Source organism: Pocillopora damicornis, chromosome 13 (genome assembly GCF_964200805.1).
Source record: "Pocillopora damicornis chromosome 13, jaPocDami1.2, whole genome shotgun sequence".
NCBI lineage: Eukaryota > Metazoa > Cnidaria > Anthozoa > Scleractinia > Pocilloporidae > Pocillopora > Pocillopora damicornis.
The window spans coordinates 1,596,849-1,619,235 of record NC_142682.1 but is presented as its reverse complement, the minus strand read 5'-3'; the positions used below and the strand labels follow the sequence as shown (position 1 = coordinate 1,619,235).

At 37.7% G+C, this 22,387-nt stretch overlaps 3 protein-coding genes across 3 annotated transcripts; all 3 read right to left on the bottom strand.

The window, feature by feature from the left end:
* Positions 1–140: 140 nt before the first annotated feature.
* On the bottom strand, positions 141–4,864 carry LOC113667578 (SMAD family member 1). Its single transcript, XM_027183426.2, has 4 exons — positions 4,266–4,864; positions 3,090–3,257; positions 2,594–2,704; positions 141–1,823 (listed from the first exon to the last, which is right to left on the bottom strand). The coding sequence occupies exons 1-4, from the start codon at positions 4,657–4,659 to the stop codon at positions 1,186–1,188; spliced, it is 1,311 nt and encodes a 436-aa protein (XP_027039227.2). The 5' UTR covers positions 4,660–4,864; the 3' UTR covers positions 141–1,185.
* An 860-nt stretch (positions 4,865–5,724) lies between these two features.
* LOC113667581 (SMAD family member 5) lies at positions 5,725–11,569 on the bottom strand. Its single transcript, XM_027183429.2, has 4 exons — positions 10,754–11,569; positions 10,341–10,511; positions 7,362–7,472; positions 5,725–7,176 (listed from the first exon to the last, which is right to left on the bottom strand). Exons 1-4 carry the CDS (start codon positions 11,154–11,156, stop codon positions 6,542–6,544), a joined length of 1,320 nt encoding a protein of 439 aa, XP_027039230.2. The 5' UTR covers positions 11,157–11,569; the 3' UTR covers positions 5,725–6,541.
* Positions 11,570–15,257: 3,688 nt separating this feature from the next.
* LOC113667586 (dolichyl-phosphate beta-glucosyltransferase) lies at positions 15,258–22,166 on the bottom strand. Its single transcript, XM_027183433.2, has 11 exons — positions 21,999–22,166; positions 21,723–21,903; positions 20,638–20,684; positions 20,343–20,411; positions 19,689–19,781; positions 18,856–18,969; positions 18,310–18,372; positions 17,866–17,949; positions 17,259–17,326; positions 16,528–16,613; positions 15,258–15,938 (listed from the first exon to the last, which is right to left on the bottom strand). The coding sequence occupies exons 1-11, from the start codon at positions 22,083–22,085 to the stop codon at positions 15,820–15,822; spliced, it is 1,011 nt and encodes a 336-aa protein (XP_027039234.2). The 5' UTR covers positions 22,086–22,166; the 3' UTR covers positions 15,258–15,819.
* Between the last annotated feature and the right edge of the window lie 221 nt (positions 22,167–22,387).

Genomic DNA, 22,387 nt, shown 5'->3' with positions numbered 1-22,387 from the left:
GTACCCAAGTTCTGGGTTACAAACTTTAAAAAAAAATGTACCAATTACCTTATTCCTCCAACCTCGATGCAGAAGTGGTCTTTTTTTTTTAATTTAATTGATTTTAAACTTCACACAGAAAGCATGCAGTTACAGTTGCATGAGAAAAAAAAACTTTATACAGTATATTACAGAGTAAATGATCTGAATCCAAGAGTAATAGTTATAAAATCTTAAATAATCATTGCTTGATTTTACAAGCTAAGATGAGTCCTCATAATTTCACTAAAAACAACAATATTGTTATAACATATTACATCATTAGGGGAACCCCTTCACCTCTGATGGAGAAGGGAGGGGGGGGGAAGTTTGCAAGGTTTAGATCTAAAACAGACAATGCCATCCAGACCCTTAAAGCCACTTGGCCACGCTACCTCTTTGGTTTAATTTTTAATTTTTTGTGATTTAATTATGGCAGTATTTACGACGTTAACTAAATCACGAGGTAGGAATACAATAGAAGTCCAATTAATTTTGCTGGTTTGTTATCTAGTTCATACGAGTATGATAATTGTTTTGGATGCTTTACTCAAGGAAACATCTGTAAGAGACATGGTGAGCTTGATAGTTAAAAGTGTGCTGGTCTTGGGGTTGAGAGGTCCTGGTTTCAACACATGGCTGGGTCATTGGCACATCATTCAGGGGGGAGAAAGTCATACTCTTAGTCACTTCATGCTACATGAAAACGGGGATAAGCCCTGGACAGGTGGACCCCTTGGCTCCAGTACAGACTCTAGCCTTTTTTTTTCCCAGGAAACATCTATGCCCACCCTTATAGTAATTACCTCTTACAAGCTTGACCAAAAGCAAACAATCCTTTCCCACTAATGTACTCAGTATGAGTTATCTTCAGCTATTGTTTAAGAAGCAATTATTTGCAGATTTCTTACATTTCTCTGGCCAGATATATAGAAAACAAGTTTGATTGTCAATATATTTGATTGGAAAAGAATTACACCACTCAAGAAGGCAGATGATTATGGAAGGGGCAGTGACTTAACCCAACTATGCCTGTGGTGGTAAGGGAGGGGGAGAGGAGGCAAAGGAATTTGTTCAGAGTCAGGGAAAGGGGGGACCTTTTAAACCAAAACTTGATTCATGTTAATGCATGGATATTTCCTGGAACAACATATAAGATTACACAGATCAATCAAATGAGTTTGTTGAATTCATTCCTTCAGTATTCATCTGAGTCAGCACCTTGTCAAGCCATTGCAGAGGACCACGCAGATGAATTTCAATCCAGCACGGTGTACTTGTAACATCTTGGCGATGATACTCAGCCCCCCAGCCTTTGACAAAACTCAGCCGAATGGAACACATCTTTACCAAATCGTATACAGCCTTAAAATCATAATTAACAGACTGAGAAAGCAACTGTGCAAATTCTTGGTTGTTAAAAATTTTCAAGGTACAGCCTGAAGGGATCTTACACACTGTTGTAGGGTGAAAACCATGGCTGTTGTTGCAATTTCTACTCTGCACAAAGATGGCAGAGTCACTGAGGCATTCAGCAAAAACCTCTCCACCCACGTAGTACAGATGCACACCTTTTCCAATATGTCGCCTTGCACTCTCAATGGTTGAGTTACGACTGACATTGGTTAATTGACCTAAACAGAATCTTTCTGAGTTTTTGGTGTTTGGATCTGTGAATCCATCTACCATGATACTGTTACGATAAGCATGGAACTGATCTCCAACTCTGTTGTTCAGCTCATAGTAGGAGATAGAACACCATGATATTGGTTCTTGATAGCTTACTGGAGTAACATGAGATAAATCTGAAAGAGAATGAATTACATCTTCCAGTTACAACTTCAACTCAATTTCTATTTATGAGGCCAGGTTATGACCCCAACTTTTCATGAGCCAATCTCAACCCTTTAATTCCCAAGATCTGATTGTTAGTTCTCCCCTCTCCCTACTATACATTTCCTTGTATATTAGTTTGGAGAGTTTGGTGTGAGATCAAGATAACAATTTCTACCAGATTAGTTTGAGTATACTCATCACCTTTTTGCTGGATAATGTATGAATATTGTAGGGAGAAGTTACCTGTTAATCACTCCTAGGAGTTAAAGGGTTAATTTAGATTTGGACTGCTCCAAATTTAAAAAATTACACTAGTCTTACTGTTGATGCTTAACTTAAACAGCTATCATACCTTTCCCCAAAATAGTTTCAGAAGAACAGCATATTCAAAACAAGTCAATTATGCAAGAATTTTGTTTGGCCTAAGCTATGAATCAAATACATTCCAAAGGCAATGCAAAATCATAATTCCCTGCTAATCCAAGAATAAAGAAAGGCTATAAGGTGCTCAAAATTGAACTTGGGCTTTTCAATCAAACTTTCATCTAATCTACTTATAATATTAGGTTCAGCACATGAAAAGTGTGGTGCATGAAATGGACCTAAATAAGAACAACCAAGAACACTTTCCTGAATATCAAAGGGTTAACCTTCAAACAAGTTGTAAACAAAGAAACAAAGATGTAATGCTCATTGATGACTTCTATTTATCAGTAACAAAAATATTTTGTTGACTTACATGGTTGGTTCACCATTGTTGGCAGAGATCCAACAACATCTACATCCATAGTATTTGGGTCTGTAGGACATGGGGATTCTGCATCCTCTGATATATAACTTTTGGGTGACTCTAAGTAAAGAAAAAGAGAAAGCTGCACATTATACTATGTATTTTAGAGGTACTTGACTGAAGTCTCTCAACACTTTTTCAATCAGTGCCAAATTTTCTTCTGGTTGTTTGGGCAAACAGCAGGTAATTTGGGAGGAGAATTTATTCATGTATTGCAAAAGTCTCATGACTTATTTTCTACAAGGATGGGGTCAAGTAAATCATATGTTCCCCTCCCCCACCTAAAGGGGATGTGAAGGAGAGGAATCTAGCCCAACATACATGAATAAGAGATGGTTTGTCTTGCTTCCCCTTTCAATACATTTTTAATGAATCAAATGGAGTCTTCCTAAAGAATGGTTAACCAAAAGAAAGATACCTTAAAATGAATGAAAAGTACAGTTACCTGCCATGTACATGTTCATGCTGCCCTCAGGCCTACGTGCTTGTTGTTTGAAAGGGAAACAAGCATTGTATGGCAATGGAGGTTCTGCTGCACTTTGAAATGGGGGCGGTAAGGGTGGTTGAGGTTTTGGGTATTCACTTTGCCGTGGCACCAACACTGGAGGTAACACTGGGAGAATAAGAACATAAAATGATTAAAGCTTATCAACTGATTGTAAGAGGGACACAGTTCCAAGGGTTTGTGGAATCAACCACGGATCACTAAAAGGTCCAGCTTGTACATAACTTGGTAGGCTCACTGTGTTGTGTTGTTAGACCAGATTCTTTACTCTCTCAATGTCCCTTTCAACCAAGTAGTATGGTTCTCTTGACAGTTTTAAGGTATCATGTAGAGGAAAATTACACTCAGGGGTAAATTGCATTATGGATTGGCATATGATCAAGGGAGAGAAGGAATATGTCTTATGCTGCTTATTTGCATAAAATTATCTGAAAAGATGGATGGTAAGGAATTTGGAAAGTGGGGCAGGGAGGGGGAGAAAGAAGACTGGGGGAAATAAAAGCTTGCATCGAGGAAAAAGGAGATTTGGTTACAACAAAATGACAGGAGTAGGGAGTCTGCTTTAAGTGTGTTCCACTCTTATCATCTGATTGCAGTTGGCTTTTGTCTGCTAGAAAGGACTGTGTCCCCTGCTATGATGCCCCCCCTCCATTAACATCCATTATTCATGGTGTTTATTGTCAAAACATTATTTCTAACAAAATGTAAGTTAATTAAAAGAAGTAAACACAAAATTTATGGTGACATATGACAAACACTCTAGCTAGATGCATTGTCACTGTTTAAACCACACTTTGTGGTCAGCTGCACTGAGGAGCAATATTTTTAATCTGCCTACATTGCAATTAATGATTGTGAATATACAAGAAAAAAAAACATTAAAAAACTAGGGGGGGTAAATGGTATACAAACTAACATTTTCGATGAAAGAATATTTTTGACTTCTTGAAACGTTTGAAATTTAAAAGACAAAAATGGATAGTAAGATAAGAAATTTTAGGCAGGTTTTTAGGTCAGGAAACAAATAAATGTACATGTCCAAACACGTATAAGTGAGTTGTATTTTATCTTAATTAATCCAAATTCTCAATCTCTCTAATTTTCAGTCTGACTCACCTGGGCTCTCCACGCGACTATAGTGGAAAGGATTGATACAGACTTCTTTCTTTTTCAAACCAAAAGCATATTCGCAACAATCCAGTGCCTTTAATTCGTGAGGACTCTGGAGATCGGGCCATCGCCAAATGCGGCAATAGATAACATGAGGCAACCCTTTCTTGTGACGAACTTGAATTCGTCCATCGGTGCCTCGAGGGAGAGTAACGCATTGTGATAGTTGATTCGGGTTGGAAAGCGCTTTTTCCAGCTCCTCCATAGCACCTTTCTTCTTTTTGAGCCTTCTAGCCAAGTATGAAATTGCAATTTCTGCCCATTTTTCCTCCTCGTCGCCTTGCTTCCAACCAAGTATTCTCTTAACAGCAGGGTGCGCAAACGAAAACAGCGTAGACATCTCGTGGTACAATCGCTGGTTTGCTGTTGTAGTCTGTGCGTTATAATGAAACAATTAAAACGCTGTAATGTAGGTTTTTCGACACCTGTTTCTTTCCTTTTGAAGTTTAATCTAGATAGAAGAACTGTAGCAATTTGTACGTCACTCTTAAACATAGAAGTGTTTACCTCCCAGACAGATGTTTACGTCAAAGTAATATGCAAATGTTTTAGATGGGAGGGGAGGTTGAAAGAGGCAACAGTACAAGCAATGTAACAAGATTGATCAGCCAGAATACTCTTTCTGCTCCGTTTGAGCCACAAAAAAATTTTAAAAATTGATAGAAAAAATTTCAAGCATTTAGTTGTTTTAACTACCACTCACAACCTTTCCCCAGCATTTCCTCAGAGAATAGTAACAAGTTCTATGTACAAACCTTCAAGCACCATATTTGGTGTCTACTTCAAAATATATAAGTAGATTAAAAAAAACGGGCCGATATCTTCACCCCTGAACTCCAAATACTATGAAACCGAGTGAAAAAAAGATTGAATTCGACAAAATCCTGTTTCATACCGTGTATACGCTAACCTCGGAGTTCGCTGTGCATTAAACTATCAATACGACTTTCTTCAAACAGTAAATGTTACATCAAAGCAACGTGAAAACCCACATTTTTTGTTTCTCTCCAAGGCCTCGCCTCACTCTCATCTTATAACACGAACTCCATTTATTAACTCTATTATAAAACAAAGTCGTAGTCTTATGGTTATCTGTTGTTTTCGCCATTGTTTCTAAATCTAAAAACAGTATGCATAATGAAGTGCGGAGCTGTGCACAAATGTTGCAAAGTAGCATATTACGCCACTACGCGAAAGTAAAAACTACGAAGACGACTCAAATGAAAAAAGTCCTGTTAAAGAAAGCTTTGCGCAGTCGAATTCCCATAGAAATTCATTTACAAATGTCTCTTTTGTATCAAACCCAAGGAGTAGCTGGGCGTGGCAAGGTAGTTGGGAACGATTCGTCCTGCCTTTCGTACCTACCCACCGGGTAAAGTATATCTGCCTTGAAATAGACATTTCATTCACGAAAAGATTTCTTTATTTCATCTTTGTTACAGCAGTTGTTAATTACCACTAGACATACCTTTCACCAAAATCAGCTGGTGTTGTGTTTTACCACTTCTCCTAACTAATTTGAAAGAAATTGTCTAACACCTAGTTGGGAGAGTTACTAGTCAGATCTTTGGAGTTAAAAGGTTAAACTTTTGGCCCCCCCACCCCTCTCCTCCAAAAATGATTCACCTCCATAGGATGCCATTATTTTGAGAAGCAGAAACTAATGCAAAGGATGAAAGAAAAAATTCATGTGTATAAGGCCACAGGTGTAAAAACTAACAGACAAAAAGATGAGAAACCTCAAAAAAGGACATTTCACTGTCAGATGGAGGGAGGTAATAGAAAAGCAAATATAGCATTCAAACATTAACCAAGAGAGTATATTTATAATATGTATTCATGATGAAACAAGAAATATTTTGCATACGACAGGGTAGCATAATAATAACATATGAGGACCATGATAATATGATTTCTTTTGTCAGAATAAAGAAAACTTTCATTTGAATCAAAAAGTATGGAATATGTATAGTAAAAACAACTGTTATGTTTACCATTTGTGAGCACTGCTCCTTAACTTTAGAGAAAACCTGCTCATCAAAGCCTGAATTCCAGGTCTCAATAGATTTAGCAAAACAACACAACCACACAAATATAAAGGAGCAAATAAAGTTTAAAACACTGATTCATAAACTGCTTTCAAAGCCAACAGCATAAACCTAACTACCCAAATAACACAGTGCCAATAATGCACTGCTGCCAAATTAACTACACTAAAGTTCTCAGGAAACAGAAGAAATTGGATTTCGAGGTGACCCCATCTGAATCAGCACCTTGTCAAGCCACTGCAAGGGACCATGGAGATGGATTTCAATCCAGCATGGTGTACTGGTAACATCTTGGCGATGATACTCAGCTCCCCAGCCTTTGACAAAACTCAAGCGAATGGAACACATCTTTGTCAGCTCATACACTGCCTCATAACCATAATTCACAGATTGTGAGAGCAACTGGGCAAATTCTTGGCTGTTGAAAATTTTAAGTGTGCAACTTGAAGGAATCTTGCACACTGTTGTTGGATGAAAGCCATGAATGTGGTTACAATTTCTACTCTGCACAAAGATGGCAGAGTCACTGAGGCATTCAGCAAAAACCTCTCCACCCACATAGTACAGATGCACACCTTTACCAATATGTCGCCTTGTACTTTCAATGGTTGAATTGCGATTTACATTAGACAACAGACCCAGACAGAATCTCTCTGAATTTGCTGTGTTTGGATCTGTGAATCCATCTACAAAGATGCTGGTTGAGCTTGCTTGGAACTGTTCACCAACTCTGTTATTCAGCTCGTAGTAAGAGACTGAACACCATGAAGATGGCTCCTGGTAATTAACTGGGGTAACATGTCGCAAATCTGTGAACAACAAATAACAGAAAATATGGAAATGTTAATAAATAGACTTCAAGTTAAGTTCATTAACCTCTGGAATGCACTGTCACAGAGCAATATTTTTTAAAATATTTTAATCAACAAATACCCTACAATACTGTGAAATAGCCAAACAAGAAAATTCAGAGAAATTTAGGTTTTCCACTAACCTGTCTGTGGTGACACAGCTGGTGGGGAGTTGACATTGTCCACTTCCATTGCATTTGGGTCAACAGGACGAGGAGATCCACCATCCTCAGACATATAACCTGTAGGTGTGTCTGCAATAGAAACCAACTTGCTTAAAATTCACTTTACTGTAGGAAGGGAGGACATACACCCCAAAACTCCCTAGTAATTAACATGTAACTTCTCCAATAATATCCATACATAGTATAGGAAACAGGTAATGAAAATTCTCAATCTTATCAAGTAAAAGTTGTTATCTTGATCTAACACCATATTCTTGTAAATAATTCACGAGGCAATGTGTAGCAGCTAGAGGAGAGAATTAACAATTTCAGATTTTGAGAGTGAAAGGGTCAAGAAAACCTGGACACTAAGAAAGAGTCCCACACCTGTGAGTTTTACCACAGGTTCTCCACTATGATAGATGCCAACCCTTCAGGGGTTCTCTCCACCCTCCCCCCCCCCCCACCCCCAAGCTTTTTTCCACCTTTCCCTGACAATTTTCCAGTACTCATTTATACTCCTTGTTTATGTTTTTCAAAGCTGGGGTTAAGGTAACCCAAGGTTTGTGTGAAATCTTATTTCAGATGTAAAAGCTTCAAGAGGAAATTCACCATAATTCTTCTTGTCTATAATTTGGTTAATGGATGCTTTTAAGAGAAAAGAGGAAATTATTCAAAAAGAGGCTTTTGAAATAACAAAGTTGAAGAGACCTGGATAAAAATTTAACTCGTGGTTAGCACCAAACAGCATTTGAGAAGTTGGGCCCTGGATCATGACAGTCAAAGCATAATTAGTTAACTAGGGGTTAGCCAAAAACTTTTGATCCAGTTTAGAAGTTGCCATACTATTTCGATGTTCATAAGATATATGAAAAAATTACTCAGTTCTGATTGGTTAAGATAAATGCAATTTTCAGGTAATTCAATGTAAAAGGTTAATTCAGCGCAAAGAAGTAACAAACCAGGCTGAACAATTCCTCTGACTGTTTAGCCAGACTTTGGACTTTTTTGCTCATTTAAGATGTAAACAAAATAATTGTATATTATTGTTTTGATCGTACATGGTTACTTTGACCAAACGCAAAATGTCACTTGCACGGTTTGAATACATTATTTTTGCACTTGATGCACACACTTTGCTTCTGCATAATTATAATAAACTATCTCATATTTTTTCACATATATTATTAGTATGTAATCACATGATTTTTCTCATGTAATTTGGAATAAATAAGCCTGTAAGGTGAGTACAATTTGTGCCTGAGAACATGATTATATGATCATGCCAGATCTTGAACAGGACTTCTCTAACCAAAGACTAATGCGACTACCAGTTGAAGTAAAAAAATTGTGCAACTGACTAGATACAATCCATGAATAAACACTTTTTCAAAATCTCACTGAATCTTAAAAAGAAATAAATATGTTAAAAGAACTCCCCAGAAACCTATAACCTTTACACCACCTTTACATCAGTATGCATATTCTCCATACTGTTCTCTATACATTCCCTAAGGTGCTGACAAGGAGAAATTGTTTCACGATCAAGAGCCTCTTTAGTTGGTGATCATTCATTTAGTCTCATGACCTTAATGTGTGATTCCGGGTGAGAATGTAAGGAGACATTAGATGCTAGTCACTTTTAAGGATGGCAAAGGGTGAGCCCTCTCACAGAACAACTGTTACTTGTATTTGCAGTAAAGATACCTCAAATTCATAGGGTTATCAAAAAAATTACAAATTCTTAGATGTGCAGCTTGTTAGAATTTTGCAGTGAGTTTCATCATCAAACAGAGCAAGCTGATAGATTACGTTCCAACGTAACAACTCCAAAAATAAACTGTCATCATTTGCTAAAGTATTGTGTAGATAAAGGCAATATAGGACTCTTGAAGACTGTCTACAACAATAACATCCCTAGTCTAGTTGACCACCCACTAATGTAAAAAATACCCATACCTCTTGATCTAATCATACAAAAAACTTGTTAAGCAACAAACTACACATTTCACTCAAGTTCATAGATTAAAACTACACTGAAAGAGAAACCCCCAGAAAAGCAAGGGTAATGAATACTGCCCAAGGGTAATGAATGATGTCCATAAGGAAATCCAAAAATTTTGATATGATTTTAATTCTTTGGAAGCCTTCATAACAGGCAAAATAGCCCCTTTCTTTCTCTGCATGGGTCTTAAATAAAAAACAGAGCTCTTTGCATCTAAATTTTTACAATTTGCTGCTATAAAATGGCGAGCACCTGTCAGATTTCCCGTTTGCAGTTTACATAAATGTTGCAAGGTAGAAAAACAAAAGAAAACAAATTAGGCTGCAGTAACTGCAGGAGCAAATCTTTCACAAGAGATATCGAATTTCATTTTTTCCCAACAAATATTTAGCAAACAAAATGTTGACCATGTTGGAATTTTGACACAACAGTGTCACCAAACTAGATATTACGATGTTGATGTCCTGAGGCTTATATCATCTGATTATGCCAATGTAGCAATGTTTCATAAAATCATAAATTATGATATCAAAACAAAATTCATTTACCAACACGCATAAGTGCAAGGGTGAGTGAAGTCTAAAATTTACACGTTGAATATTTTGCTTTGGTTTCAATTCAATCTTCAGTCACACATGCCAACTGCAGACAAAGGAGTGTAAATATCACATCTATAATTACTTTATCATTTCTCCTTTAGCGGAACGTCTGCTAAAATCCCAACCCTAATATTAGCTTTTTAATAGCTAACACGTGCATGGTCCACTTTTGGGAAGAGAAGAAAAAAACCCTGACAAGGAAATCTCGAAATATTGCTCAAAAGTTGCATTTGTATATGTTGCCAAGAAAAAGAACCAGTTCTAATATTGAATATTGTAGCCGACGCAGTTAAAAATATGAACAAAATGGTGCAAATCTGAGAAATAGTAAAACAAATAAGAATCTTTCATCACCTGGCATATCAAAGGTGTTTGCACTGTGATCAAGTTGATTTTGGCGATTTTGGAATGGAAAAGAAGCATTGTAGGGCATCGGTGGGTCTTCGGCGCTTCGAAATGGAGAAGGCAGTGGTGGAGGAGGTCTTGGATATTCGCTCTGCCTCGGAACAAGTACTGGTGGTAATACTGTGGAAACAATAAAAGGGAAAATATCCACTTGCGTTTATTCATTGTTACAAGGGCAAAATGTTTCAGTGCGCTAAACTTCGCCTACGAATCATCTTGATCAGCTGATTGATAGAACATACGATGCTAAACATTGCAGAAGAAAATTATGAATAGCGTAATATTCGCAAGACACTTTAGTACTTCAAAGCTTTGAGGTACTTATTTTTCTATAATAACTAAAGCTGTCTGTCTCGCCTCACCTGGGCTTTCTACACGTCTGTAATGGTAGGGATTAATACAGACTTCTTTCTGCTTTAGCCCAAAGGCATATTCGCAGCAATCTAAAGGTTTTAATTCGTGGTGGCTTTGAAGATCGGGCCATCGCCAAACGCGACAATAGATTACATGCGGCAGACCCTTTCGGTGAGAGACTTGAAGGCGGCCATCCAAACTGCGTGTGATTGTAACACATTTGGAAGGTTGTCCAGGGTTAGACAGAGCTTTTTCCAGCTCTTCCAAGGCGCCCTTTTTCTTCTTTAGCTTCTTAACCAGAGACTCAATGGCTTTTTCAGCCCATTTTTCCTCCTCGTCGCCTTGCTTCCAGCCAAGAAGTCTTTTCACCGCAGGAGGGGTGAAAGAGAAGAGCGAAGCCATCGTAGTCATCTTGTCAACTTTTTTCCGTTATTCCGAGTGCTTACTCGGCGGTTTATGCTCAGTCACACGCTAGTAATGAGACAATTCAACGAAAAACCTTGCAAATCTCAGTTGAGTGAGATAGGTAGAGGGGTTTGCCGACTCAAACATGCACTGTGGTGACCAAACTTGCGAATGTTTCAATGGCGCCTTACTGGCGACGCGTAAGGTGAATAAACAGCCGCGCCACACTGGCGACAAATGTTGGCCTTTGGCTTTTTATAACTGTGCAATTCGATTAACGGCGAACAAAAACCAAGCTGAGGAGCAAATACGGATAGCGAAACACGTAAACAATTCAAGACCCTCTGTCAAATAGTATTCCTCCCTAAAAAAGCAAGCCCAAGTTAGTGTGACGTCACATTACAGGCGACATCCTGTCTGAGAGTCCGACACTGTGACGAGATGACACCAGAATGCAGAAAAGTTCTGGATGGGAGGGGAGGGGGATAAGCGAGCTGAATACTCGCATCTAAAACTTACTTTTAACTCATTTGACCCATGTAATGTTGTATATAAATAGTAGGAAAGAATCATATTTTTGTGTTCTTGATATTTCCATATGCGTAGTTAATCTCTAAGCTGCCATACGTTCAAGGACGAATTACAACCTCTCGCCTACCCCGAAATAATAACGAACGTTAGTAAAACTTGCAACATGTCGCCCCCCTCTTTGACTAACAAAAAGCACGCAAATCTTTAACGCCTATTTTTGAAACTGTTGTTTTCAAATCGGTTAAAAATATTTGTGATTGAATCAGTTTTATTGATTCTCAAAGTTGTGCAATATGTAAAAGAAACTTTAAACATTTCCATTTGAGAAAATTACCAAAAGAATGTTTTTGAAGTGTAACCGGAAGCTGGGATTTATTGTCACTCAATGACTTCCGGCATCGCGTCTGAATACTGACGAAACCAGAGATAGCTTAAATAAGATGCGAAACGAAGAATGAACGGTGATAAAGTTCATAACTGTTAGCGCCGTTCGGCATCGGAAATTGCCAATGTGTTTTTATTCATTGAAAGAACGATATAACAAAACATTTTGATAACCACAGGGTTTGTGGCGCCAAATGGTTTTGAATGACTCAATTGAATAAGCGACGGAAAACTTAGCAAGTGGGGTCCAGTTGTAAAACACAAAAGGTCTCATTTATGTTATCTTTGAAAAGAGTAATTTGTAATCTGCTTGGACAGATAAAATGAATTGTTTACTTTACAGATCGGATTGTTTTAACACGCCAAATCACGTGGTTACTTTTCGCTCTCCCAACGGTCTGCGGTTTTGGCATTCTGAAGTGGAACAATTATTAAATGTACACTTATCAAAATAATTTTGTTTCGCAAGCTTTCCACAGTTGACTGAATATTAGCACGTTGCCCTCTGTCTTTTGGCTGCCGATGGTTTTGTAATATGTGTTTGATCACCTTGTCCAAAAAAATGACGGCACAACAGGACGTGCGGGCGATAAAATTCATACAATTTCCCTTCCAGATCATCACATTCCAGTTAGGATTAAGAATGATTGGATAATAATGAGCTGGATTAGCAATAATTCTGAGATAACAGATTTGCCACCATTATACATTTTTTTGTCGCCGATCGGGTCGTATCTTCGCTCGTGATGAAAGGGCATCACAAACACACGAGAAGATGGGAGATGGAACAGAAATTTCCGTTCTCGAGTGGGGTGTGGAAAAGACTACCCGGGTAGATGCCTGAATACATGAACCCGGTTTCAAAAAGGCTGATTTGTAATACTCTGTTTCTTCAATTCATTTCCCAAAAAGGTTTCAATTGATGAGATATGCCCATTCTACAATAATCCAACCTTGAATATGAGTGGGTGATGGCAACGATAGAATGCCGAACTTCACCCGATTTTGACCCTATGTCACTTACTGTTTAATTCCGAGTATATTTCATTTCATTTCAGATCTTATCGTGACACTACAGAAGACGAGAAATATCTCACAATCATTTCAGGATGACGCGTGATTTAAAAAACTTTTCCTTACAGAAATATCTGAATCTAAAGGTGATATGACCTGTTATTTGCACATAGAGGAAGTTTGGAGAATTTTTTTTTATTCAAAGAGAGAGTATTTCACTATGTTGAATCAGCGACTAATGCCCAAAAGAGCCGCAAAATTTGCGAAGCGAGCAAAGGCCTTGAGTTTCTCAGGGTGACCCTATCACATAATATAGTGGAATATCGGAATATCCTTTAAAACGCCAAGAAAGAATATCTTTAAATGCGTTGTTGTATGAAACAAAAGTCTCTCAAAAATAGAATTGCGATGAAATAAAAAATTGATTTATGATTAGCAAGCAAATCAAAAAGAAGCATAGTTCAATCATAATTCCCATCATTGGAGCTTAGGGTATAGGGAACGGTAAAGTTCTTGAGCTAACCCCCTATGAATTATCATTACTGTTACTATCATGATCATAATTATTGTTAGTTTTGAAATGATCATTTGTTGCTATTTGATTATTGGTTGAAAGTCAGTAAGTCACTATATTCTTGAATCTTCTTCCTCTTGTGGAGCATGGTACCCATAAATATATGGGATGCGGCACGTTTTCCGTATTGTACAACCTCTAGTTCTTTTCTATTTTGCAATTTGAACATTTATTTAGTGGTCGATTTAGGATTTTTGAAACCAGTGTCCGCTTCTAAATTTTTAACACTGGTGACTGATTTTAAAATTTGGATACTAGTGGCCTTATCTGGATATTGGACATTTTTTGCCGATTTCGGATTTTGGACCCTGGTGGCCGATGTTGAATTTTGGACATTAGTGGCCGATGTTGGATTTTGGACACTAGTGGGCGATGTTGGATTTTGGACACTAGTGGGCGATGTTGGATTTTGGACACTAGTGGCCGATGTTGGATTTTGGACACTAGTGGCCCATTTTGGATTTTGGGCACTAGTGTCCCGTTTTGGATATTGGAGATATTTTGCCGATTCCGGCTTTTGGACTCTAAAGGCCGATGTTGAATTTTGGACATTAGCTACTCATTTTGGATTTTGGACACTAATGGCCGATTTTGAAGTATAGACGTGGCCGATGTTCGATTTTGGACATAAGTGGCCCTTTTTGGAATTTGGACATAAGTGGCCGATTTTGGATTTTAGACACTAATGGCCAATTTTGGATTGTGGACGCTAGTGGCCGATTTTGGGCTTTGGACACTAATGGCCCATCTCGGATTTTGGATTTTGGACACTTGTGGCCCATTTTGGGCTTTAGACATTGATGGCCGAGTTTGGATTTTGGACACTAGTGGCCCATTTGGGACTTTCGACACTAGTGGCCAATTTTCGATTTTGGGCACTGATGGCCGATTTTCGATATTAGATGCTAGTGGTCCATTTTGGAGTTTGGACAGCTGGGGCCGATTTTGGATTTTAATCCTCACTGGTCGATTTTGGATTTTAATCCTTAGTTGCCGATTTGGATTTTGGACACCAATGGCCGATTTTGGGCTTTGGACACTATTGGCCCATTTTGGATTTTGGACACTTGTGGCCTATTTTGGGTTTTGGACACTAATGGCCGATTTTAAATTTTGGACATTAGTGGCCCATTTTGGAATTTTTGACGTTTGTCACCCATTTGGATTTTGCACATAAGTGGCCCTTTTTGTATTTTGGACACCAGTGGCCGATTTTAGACTTAAATCCTAAGTGGCCGATTTTGGATTGTAGACGCTAGTAGCCGAGTTTAGGCTTTGGACAGTAGTGGCCCATTTTGGATTTTGGTCACTTATGGCACATTTTGGGCTCTGGACACTAGTGGCCGATTTTAAATTTTGGACACTTATGGCTCATTTGGGACTTTGGACACTAGTGGCCAATTTTTGATTTTTGATTTTAGACATTAGTGGCCGATTTTGGATTTGTAGACGCTAGTGACCCATTTTGGATCTTGGACACCGGTGGCTGATTTTGGATTTTTCACAAAAATAATAGATAAATATGCAAATAAATAAAATAAATGAATAAAAAAATAACAAATTAGTTGAATATTCACGTTTAACCAACACAGCTTAGAACATCGCACGCTCTAAAACAGGTGTTTATTCATTATTACTCAAAAATTTTAAAACATTGATATTGAATTTATCATTTTTTCGCAACACACATTCTCACTTAAATAGCGGATTGATCAGGGTGGCAAAAATAGATTTTCAAAAGGAAATGTTTCGTCTGCTGTTTTAAGGTCAATTTCAGGACTACATATCTACAGATGATCATACTGTATGGACTCGAGATATTTGAAGTGTCAAACTTCATGTTTACTAGATTCCATCTAAATTTTCATTTGGTGCATCACTCTTGTTATCAGTAGAGCTGAGACAATCTTTATTATACTAAACGAATTTTGCCTGGGACCATAATTGTGGCCGTCATTTCAACATTAAAACTAAAGGAATCCCAGGTTAATTTTCACACCCAATGGATTGTGTTAAGATTGAACCCGTGTACGATAACATGATGTGCTGCTCGCACAAAAAGTCAACTCCTTTTTGGTCGTGTCTGCATCTCAATATATTAAATAGCAGAGTTCGTTTTACAGTTTAGGTTTTAATATAAGAAAAATTGAAGAGAAGCTAAAAGTTTTATTGGCTTTTCAGCTTAATTGGTTCGATCCTCCAAGCACCAACCACATATCTTAAACTGATCATGAGCAGATCTTTGCCCATTTGAAGCCAGCTCCACACTGGGATCATCTTTGAACCTAAGGAAAAAATTGAAGAGAAATCAGAATAAGAATTCTATGGTAATTTCAAGGCTTGAACGTGGGAGGGTTTTCACGCAACAATCGCAAAACTCAGACCAAACAAGCGAAAGGCATCAAACACAAAGAAAGGTACAAATAGTACAGCAAGCAGGAGAAAAGTGTATGCTTCGCCCATGTCTGAAAAAGATGCAGTCTGCAAAAAGAAGGAAAACGTGAAATCTATACATCACATATGTTGCGCTAAACACTGTTAAAAAAAAACAATGTGCCAGACTTGAGGACGCATACAGATGGCAGACGGGTAAAAATCGAAAACAAAGAATGTCTTGATTGTCTGAAGACAAAGATTAATAAACGTTAGATGTGCACAATTATGTTTCGTCGAAGGCAAAATTTGCAAGGAGGTTTTCTTAGCAACAGTTATGAGTCGCTTTTTTTTTCTCTTCTCTCTTCCATTACACGAGCAGTGGGGGGAGGACATAATCCATCTATGCAGTCAAGTAATTCCAATATTGACGGAGACGAAATTTCACAAAATTACGGAAAAGGAAGTTATTTTCTCAAAGTATTTCACACGACGACTAACCTTCAATTTCCGTCCAGTTGACGGCTACTTCTGCTAAAGTGATCTTCAGCTTCTGTGCAATGTACAGAAGTTCTACATCAAAGGCCCTACGAAAGGAGAATACAACTTTAAACAACAAGATAATATAGTTTTTCAAGCGCTCACCCGGTGTATGTACCTTTTAACTGTTTGAACTTGACGCGTTTGACATATATAATTTATCTCAAGGATAACCACGTTGGAAATGGCCCTCCATGCCATGGTAGGCTGGTTTGTCCACCTGTCCATACATCCACTCGTTCATTCGCTTGCTAATTCGTTAATTCGTTCGTTCCTAGCCCTGAGAGAGCAGCCTAACTATAAGCACTGCAGGTCGCCCATTCTTCAGCCGCCAGGAAGATTGGAGGCGAATCGGGGAGAGGTTTACCGGAGATCTGGCACTAATGATGGGGGCAGACCTTCAGGGCGTGCTTACAGGCTATTCTTTCCTTTTTTTGCAAATTTGTTCTCCGTTCGTTTGCTCGTTCGTTTATTTGTTTGCTTGTTGGTTTGCACGTTCGTTGGTTTGCATATTCATTCGTTTGCACCTCCGTTCTCCGTTCGTTCACACCGTCGTTCTTCGTTCGTTCGTTTCCTTATTCACGTGTTACTTCTTTCGTACTTTCGTTATTGTTCGTTCGATGAGTCGTCTGATCGTTTCTTCATTCCTTGGAAGAAACGTGTCTCTCGATGTATGTCGTAAAAACACTTACCACCGTTCAACGTGGAGAGCAGAAAAAGTCAGTAATGCCGCTGGTCTGGTGAAAAGCTTGAATCCGCACTAAGATAAAAGAAAAACAGCGATATAAAGACGCCATCAAGGAACAGTTTATAATCTACTCTTTCACTTTAAACAATAAAATGTCTAAATTTTTCTCTTGTTTAGTTTGATTAATCTATTAATTGAAGTGCATTTTACAAAAAGAACTTATGTCGTACTGATGCGGAAAGAGGAATCACTTTAATATACTTTTAAAATTCTTATTCCAGTCCAGAAAGACACATTATTTTGGTTGATAAAAACCTGATTAACGTAGCCCACGCTCAAAATGAGCTGAAATCTGTCATTGGCTAAAGAAAAATAGCGTATCAGAAAATCCCCAGACCACAGGGAGTCGCTCTCTATTTCTGTTACTGAGAGAAGTCAATTGTAGTGTGGATTTTTATGGTCACTGTACACAATTGGAAACAATGACAGTCACTCGCGTTTTCCCGCGCTTCAGGCAGTTCGCCTGTTTTAATTGATTTTCCTTTGTTCTGATCAGCCGTTGTCATTACTGAAAATTGAAATAAGCTCGGTAAGGAGTTTAGTTACATTACCTGAGTATCTCTGATTCCTCGTACGCAGAGGAACCACACCAGAAAGTGAAAGCCATACATAAGAATATTCCTAAAGAAAGTGCGCTAAATAAAAAGAGAGAAAAACGCGTTAGCGACAACTTTAATCGTATGGCCAGCTCCAAGGGTGGGTCTGACAAATCTCGTTGCTCATCAGCTACTCGAGTGCAAAAGATCGGCTCCGCTCAGGATTGCCCGCTTGATTCTTCACTACCCTACGCTTTATTCAAAATCAATTCTCAACACTGTCGGCCAAACATTTCTAAAAACTTTCACCACGGAGAATTTGGTTATTAAATCAAGTAACATCCACTTGTTGATCATTTCTTTCTTCTCATCATCTTTCTGTTCGACAATGTATTAATATTGTGGGGAGAAATAACTTATCAATCATTCCTGTGAGTGTAAGGGTTAAGTCTCTCTTACTTGTGCAACAGCTTCATCTTGTAGGTGAGCACGAGAACCACAGACTATCACAGCCGTGTTTCCCTGAACAAGGAGAAAATGTAAAATGATGCACATTATCTCAATATTCATATTGATATTCCTTTTTTTCCACTCTTATAACTCAACAAATTAAACTGGGATGAACAAATCTTCTGGTTTAATTTTGTTTCCCCTTTCTCTTCAACAAAAATCATTAACATTATTGATCCAAGGGGTGACGCCAGTAAAAGAGGAGGGTCTAATATTGATATATTCAAGACTTGTATCTATGCCACAAGAAAGACCACAAAATACAGCATTTGGCATCAGAAAATGTTTTGTTATGCAGATTCTTCTGACTTGAAAAACCTCACAACCTGAATTATGAGCATTGCATATTGTTGATTTAGGAAAAAACCCTCAAAGGTAGACCCCAGGCCTCCCAGGAACCCCCCTGACTATTCCCCTTGGTTTTCTACAGGCATTCCATGACCACCCAAGTAATGCCTTTGTCCACTTAGCACAGTTTTGAAAAACCGAACTAACCTTCTTTCCATTCAGGTCATCTAAAGCTTTCTCTAATTTTGCCAAGTCAGCAAATTTACTAGCACCATCTGCATCAGCCATCAGAAGCCGCCTACCTCTAGAGCTGAACATGCCCTTTAGTGCAAAAAAAGATGATGGATGACATTTTAGCTTAGTGCTCACTAAAAAGTGAAACATTAGAATATCTCTAAAAATTTGACAAAACACACGTTATAACAAACTTTGTCTAGAGAACACTACTTTTCATCAAAAAAAATAAGCCTCTATAATCACATTGCTGTATGAAAATTTTTTTGGCTTTTATCTTTTGATAATTTTGAAGACCATTGTTGATCCCCCAAAACATGTCCTCGTGTGACAAAACTGCCAAAGAAAGGGCTGCAGATATTCACTACCTTTCATCATGTAAAAACCCTGCAAGTGACAATCACATCCAGGATCTAAATACAAATTTCCCCACACAGTTTCCTATACATTTCTGGCTATTTTAACTCAATGAATTTGGTGTTAAATCAAACAATATCCCCTGGTTGATAGTTTTCTTCCTTCTCATTACCTTTCTACTTGAAAATGTGTTAATACTGTAAAGAAAAATTCCTCTTTAGTCATTCTTTAACCTTTTAACTCCCAGATCAAATTTGTAATTCTCCTAAATATCAACCATACAATTCTTATAATGTTAGTTCAGAGAAGTTAGTATTGGATCAACTTATTTTCCCCAAATTGATATTTTTCCTTATTCTTATCACTTATCTGGTTGACATTGTATTGATATTGTAAGGAGAAATTCTGTCTTGGTCACTCATGGGAGTTAAAGGGTTAAAACAACATACCAATCTGACTGCTCCTCCTTTGCCCCTGTTCTTTTCCAGTGTCAAAACACGCATTTGGTGAACACCATACTTCCTTGAATAATCCAGAGCCACCTACATTATACAAACAGATACAACAAACCACAATGACACTTTCACATAACAATCAGCATAGGGAACAATTTGTACTTTCCTACCGAGGAATCGCACCACTCATTAATTCATATTGTTTTGTTAATTAACAATTTTCCAAAACTTCACATTAGGAGTCCATTCTGAACTCATAAAAACAGAAGACCCTAAATGTGACAATATTTTACAAAATAATATAATTTTTCCTCCAGGGAGTCATTTCCTTCAAGCATACAGCTCTTTCAAATGGTTCTCAAAAAAGCCTCTCATATCCAGTCCACTTATATTTTTCAAGTAAATTATTCCATAAACTTAGTTCTTACGATTTATATGTCAAGAAAGGACTATTCAAACCATAGCTATATACATGTGTCGGTCTTGAATTATTTTTTTAATTGAGAAATCAAACAAGATTGCTTTTCAATCTTGAAAATTTTCAAACTGGTTTAAAAAATTTTAAAGCAAGGAAAAATTGAACCACAATACATACATTCATTGTACTCTAAATAATACTAACAGTGTAACTTTTTCCATTTCACCAACCTTAGATGTTGCATCTCTGCTCCCATCATCCACTACTATAATTTCATATGTAAAAGATGGCTTCTTCCTCTGCAAAATGAGTAAAAAAAATCCACTAAGCTAGAACAAAAGGCAAATTCCTGTGAAAATCAATTTAAGGTCACTTTGTTGTTATCAAATGTTTTGACAACAAAGTTCACTAAAAATTGGTTGAAAGCTCATTAAAATAATAAACAGAAAAGCAAAATAGGTGAAGCATTACTAAATGTGTGAATTTAAGTCATGAAAATGTACTATATGCTTATTCTTTCTTTACCTTTTCACTTTCCAGATATTCAAATGTTTCATCCAACATAGTAGGCACTGAGAACAAATTCAGACAAGTTGAATGATGATAAATTCAAAGCTCTATTGCCTTGCTTTGTCATTAAAGCCATTAAAAATTCACTACTGCACTATTAAAAAAATTGTCAGTAAGGTTTGAGGGCTGTCATATAAGAAATCTGGGGTAAAGAACTCTTGAAAGCTTTCAAAATACAAGGTTAAACATCATTCAACAACAAAAATTAGTTGCATGTTGCTCCTGAGCTCCCTTTAGAGCACAACCTTGGTAAATGTTCTTGTGCAAAAAGAAAGGCCTCATACAAATCTCATTCAAATTCAGATTTTCGGTCAAAGCAAAAGTTTGTTAATTTAACTTTTAATCAAATGATTTCCTTTTTGTCAACAGGCTTTCCATTAGGATTTTTCTTTTTGCTTGAAGCTTCCCCTCCATGGGGCATAAGGATTTTTCATAGGAAGAGTCTCAGTTAAGAATTTTTGCACTCCTTCAGTGAAGTGGCTAATGCTGCTGCTTTATTTTGTGTACTTGCGTGCTCATATTCATGCCACAAGAAGGACAAGCTCATGGAGTATCTAGCACTAAAACGATTAATGCAACAAAAATACTTTGGCTTCGCAAGATTTTGCAAACTGGCATGATTAAGTTTCTATGTTGCTGATGCAAAACAAATATTACTCCTACAAGGGCAAAACGGTGTCACAAGCATCCCAAGATCATCATAGCTATACCCCTGCCTTCCAGGTTACACGAACCCCCTCTTCCCCAGGTCAGCACTCACAAAACAAACTTCCCTGCAAAATTGATTTGACCCTCGCGCTGGATTTCAGGAAAATTAAAGACTATGCTTCCAGTAAATATGATTGGGGTGGAGAACTGGATGTTAGAGATTTTGGACACGTAATGACTCGATCGCGACCCCCTTCTTACGGTTAGTTTAAATTTGGGCGTAATTAAATTTCTTAACTATTTAAAGCTAAAACATTAAAGATAACCACTCTTAGATTGCATCAGACGGTAGACCAGCTGAGCAAATAAACAATCCAATTAATCAAACTCACGTCGTTCCTCTTCGTTGTACGAAGGCACGATCACCGAAAGATCAATGGAGCCTGCCTCCTCCATGATTGGGAAGGGATAAGTGGCATTGTTTTTGTTTGGATCCTTGTAATATTTTTCACTATCGAACCTAGAAATTATCGGCACAGCGTCATAAGTCATCAAGCGAATTCCTATGAGAATCTGTGGAACAATCGAGGAGAAATCGAAGTCACGGCCATGCGATAAAATAATTAAAATCGTAAAAAAATGCAGAATTCTAGATCAATAGTACTTACTGTCACAATAACAATTGGAATAAGGAGAATTAATGCATACACAATGGTTACAAGAGATAAACTGTGAACAACTGAAGGGATGTCCATTGGAGAGAACAAAACGAAGAGGATATCAACTCAAGGGCAAGTGAGTCGAAGAAAGGAAATGGTACTCTTTTTTTTTGGCTTAGAAACCACGCCGCTTATATGGCAGAGAGAAACTGAGGAAGGATAAATAGCACGTCATGTAAGTATTTATGTAGTGCTTATTGTGCTTATCCGTGAACATGTACTGTGACATGACAGGTGCTTAAACCTTTAACTCTAATGGGTGACCAAGAGAGAATTTCTCCTTACAATATCAATACAATATCAACCAGACAATTGTTGAGAATAAAGGAAAATATCAA

What these genes read in the sequence shown, in the direction of transcription:
- LOC113667578 (XM_027183426.2), bottom strand. Translation starts at nt 4,659, where the DNA reads ATGTCTACGCTGTTTTCGTTTGCGCACCCTGCTGTTAAGAGAATACTT. An exon ending in CATGAACATGTACATGGCAG is followed by an intron (nt 2,705 to 3,089) that starts GTAACTGTACTT and finishes TTCTTTACTTAG; the next exon opens with AGTCACCCAAAAGTTATATA. An exon ending in AACAATGGTGAACCAACCAT is followed by an intron (nt 1,824 to 2,593) that starts GTAAGTCAACAA and finishes ATTCTCTTTCAG; the next exon opens with ATTTATCTCATGTTACTCCA.
- LOC113667581 (XM_027183429.2), bottom strand. Translation starts at nt 11,156, where the DNA reads ATGACTACGATGGCTTCGCTCTTCTCTTTCACCCCTCCTGCGGTGAAA. An exon ending in CAGACGTGTAGAAAGCCCAG is followed by an intron (nt 10,512 to 10,753) that starts GTGAGGCGAGAC and finishes TTGTTTCCACAG; the next exon opens with TATTACCACCAGTACTTGTT. An exon ending in AAACACCTTTGATATGCCAG is followed by an intron (nt 7,473 to 10,340) that starts GTGATGAAAGAT and finishes TTTCTATTGCAG; the next exon opens with ACACACCTACAGGTTATATG.
- LOC113667586 (XM_027183433.2), bottom strand. Translation starts at nt 22,085, where the DNA reads ATGGACATCCCTTCAGTTGTTCACAGTTTATCTCTTGTAACCATTGTG. An exon ending in TTCCAATTGTTATTGTGACA is followed by an intron (nt 21,904 to 21,998) that starts GTAAGTACTATT and finishes ATTGTTCCACAG; the next exon opens with ATTCTCATAGGAATTCGCTT. An exon ending in GTACAACGAAGAGGAACGAC is followed by an intron (nt 20,685 to 21,722) that starts GTGAGTTTGATT and finishes ATTTGTTCTCAG; the next exon opens with TGCCTACTATGTTGGATGAA.